Here is a 1,497-nt window from a genome sequence, read left to right as displayed (position 1 = left end):
AGATATGAAAGAGTGAGAAGCACCTGTATCTATCAAAATATTAGCAGGATAATCAAAGATCATACAATTACCTGCAATAACATCATCAGGTGCAACCTGAGCCTGATCCTCATTCAGAGCATACACTCTCGCCTGCTGTCTAGGAGGTTGGTTCAAACTTTGATTACCTCCCTGACGGTTCTGCTGCTGAGGTTGGAACGAGTGAACTGCAGTAGCCTGTCTCCCAGGCTGAGATGACTGTCGAGAAGTATTTCCACTCCGAGTCTAGTCAGAAGCTTTCTGTGGACACTGTCTGGCATAATGCCCTGTCTGCTGGCAGATGTAACAGTTCCCAAAGATTCCCCTACACTGGTCGCTGTAGTGTCGTCCTCCACACCTATTACACAAAGCTCCAGAAGATCCTGAACCCTATCCAGAACTAAACTGTCTCGAGCCACTCGAGCTCGAAGAAGTGCTTCCCGACTTCTTGAACTGTTTCCCTTTGGGACGGAAATAGTTCTTCTTGCTACCACCACTGCTACTACCCTCATTCATCGGCGGTTGATTCTGATACTGCCTCTGCTGTTGCTGTTGAGGCTGGTACTGATTCCCCCTCTTCCTCATCAGTCCCGCTTCTGCTCCCTTTTCCTGATCCATTGCATCAGAAAAGTTATCTGGCCTCCCAGTATTCACCAGAATAAAGATGTCAGGGTGCAAACCGTTAATGAACTGGTCTGCTTTTGCCTCCTCATTGTCGGCAATATGCGGAGCGAATCTCAATAAACTGTCAAACTTCGCAACATAGTCCTCGATACTCATACTACCTTGCCTCAAATTTTCAAACTCGGCACCTTTATCCTTTCGATAGGAAACTGGAAACAATCTCTTATAGAACTCTGTTCTAAAAAGTGCCCAAGTAATTGTCGTACCTTTATTCTCTTTGGCTCTTTTGATAGTCATCCACCAACTCTTTGCCACTCCCTGAAGTTGATGAATTACCAGTCTCGTTCTGCGGTCATCCGAGTAGTCAAGCGACTCAAAGAGCTGATCAATATCTTCCAAACAACTCTCGCAATCGACCGGATTTTCCTTCCCATTCAAATACGGCGGCCTAAAAGATTGGAACCTCTTCAGTAAGGCTTCCATAGGCGTGATCGTGTCATCCATCTATACCACCGGAGGAGTCATAACCGGAGGAGTTTATGTCGTAGGAATAATCGGTGGAGTATTCATGTCTAGCCTTCTTCGAGTACCCATCTAAATTGACAGGGGTTAGAACACGGATAATACAATACACACTCACCATTTCAGTGTCACGAACCTCTGATCATCTTCCCAATTCGATAGATGGAACTCAGATCAATGCGTGAAAACAGTTCATATCTCAATCAAATCATGCTTTAACAATTTGAATCTCCAAGTCACGTAATTCAAATAAATTTTTAATTCATAAAGCATGCTCGCATATTCTGTAATCATATAATTAATCAATCACATGCGAGAATTTAAAGTCAAGCG

At 44.0% G+C, this 1,497-nt stretch overlaps 1 protein-coding gene across 1 annotated transcript; it reads right to left on the bottom strand.

The window, feature by feature from the left end:
* Positions 1-526: 526 nt before the first annotated feature.
* Positions 527-1,146, bottom strand: LOC140862382 (uncharacterized). The gene is made up of 2 exons (XM_073265406.1): positions 699-1,146; positions 527-627 (listed from the first exon to the last, which is right to left on the bottom strand). The coding sequence occupies exons 1-2, from the start codon at positions 1,144-1,146 to the stop codon at positions 527-529; spliced, it is 549 nt and encodes a 182-aa protein (XP_073121507.1).
* Between the last annotated feature and the right edge of the window lie 351 nt (positions 1,147-1,497).

Source organism: Henckelia pumila, chromosome 1, assembly GCF_033568475.1.
Source record: "Henckelia pumila isolate YLH828 chromosome 1, ASM3356847v2, whole genome shotgun sequence".
NCBI classification, from domain to species: Eukaryota; Viridiplantae; Streptophyta; class Magnoliopsida; order Lamiales; family Gesneriaceae; genus Henckelia; species Henckelia pumila.
This window is presented reverse-complemented; position numbering and strand designations above follow the sequence as displayed.

What these genes read in the sequence shown, in the direction of transcription:
- LOC140862382 (XM_073265406.1), bottom strand. Translation starts at nt 1,146, where the DNA reads ATGGATGACACGATCACGCCTATGGAAGCCTTACTGAAGAGGTTCCAA. An exon ending in AGCAGACCAGTTCATTAACG is followed by an intron (nt 628 to 698) that starts GTTTGCACCCTG and finishes GCAATGGATCAG; the next exon opens with GAAAAGGGAGCAGAAGCGGG.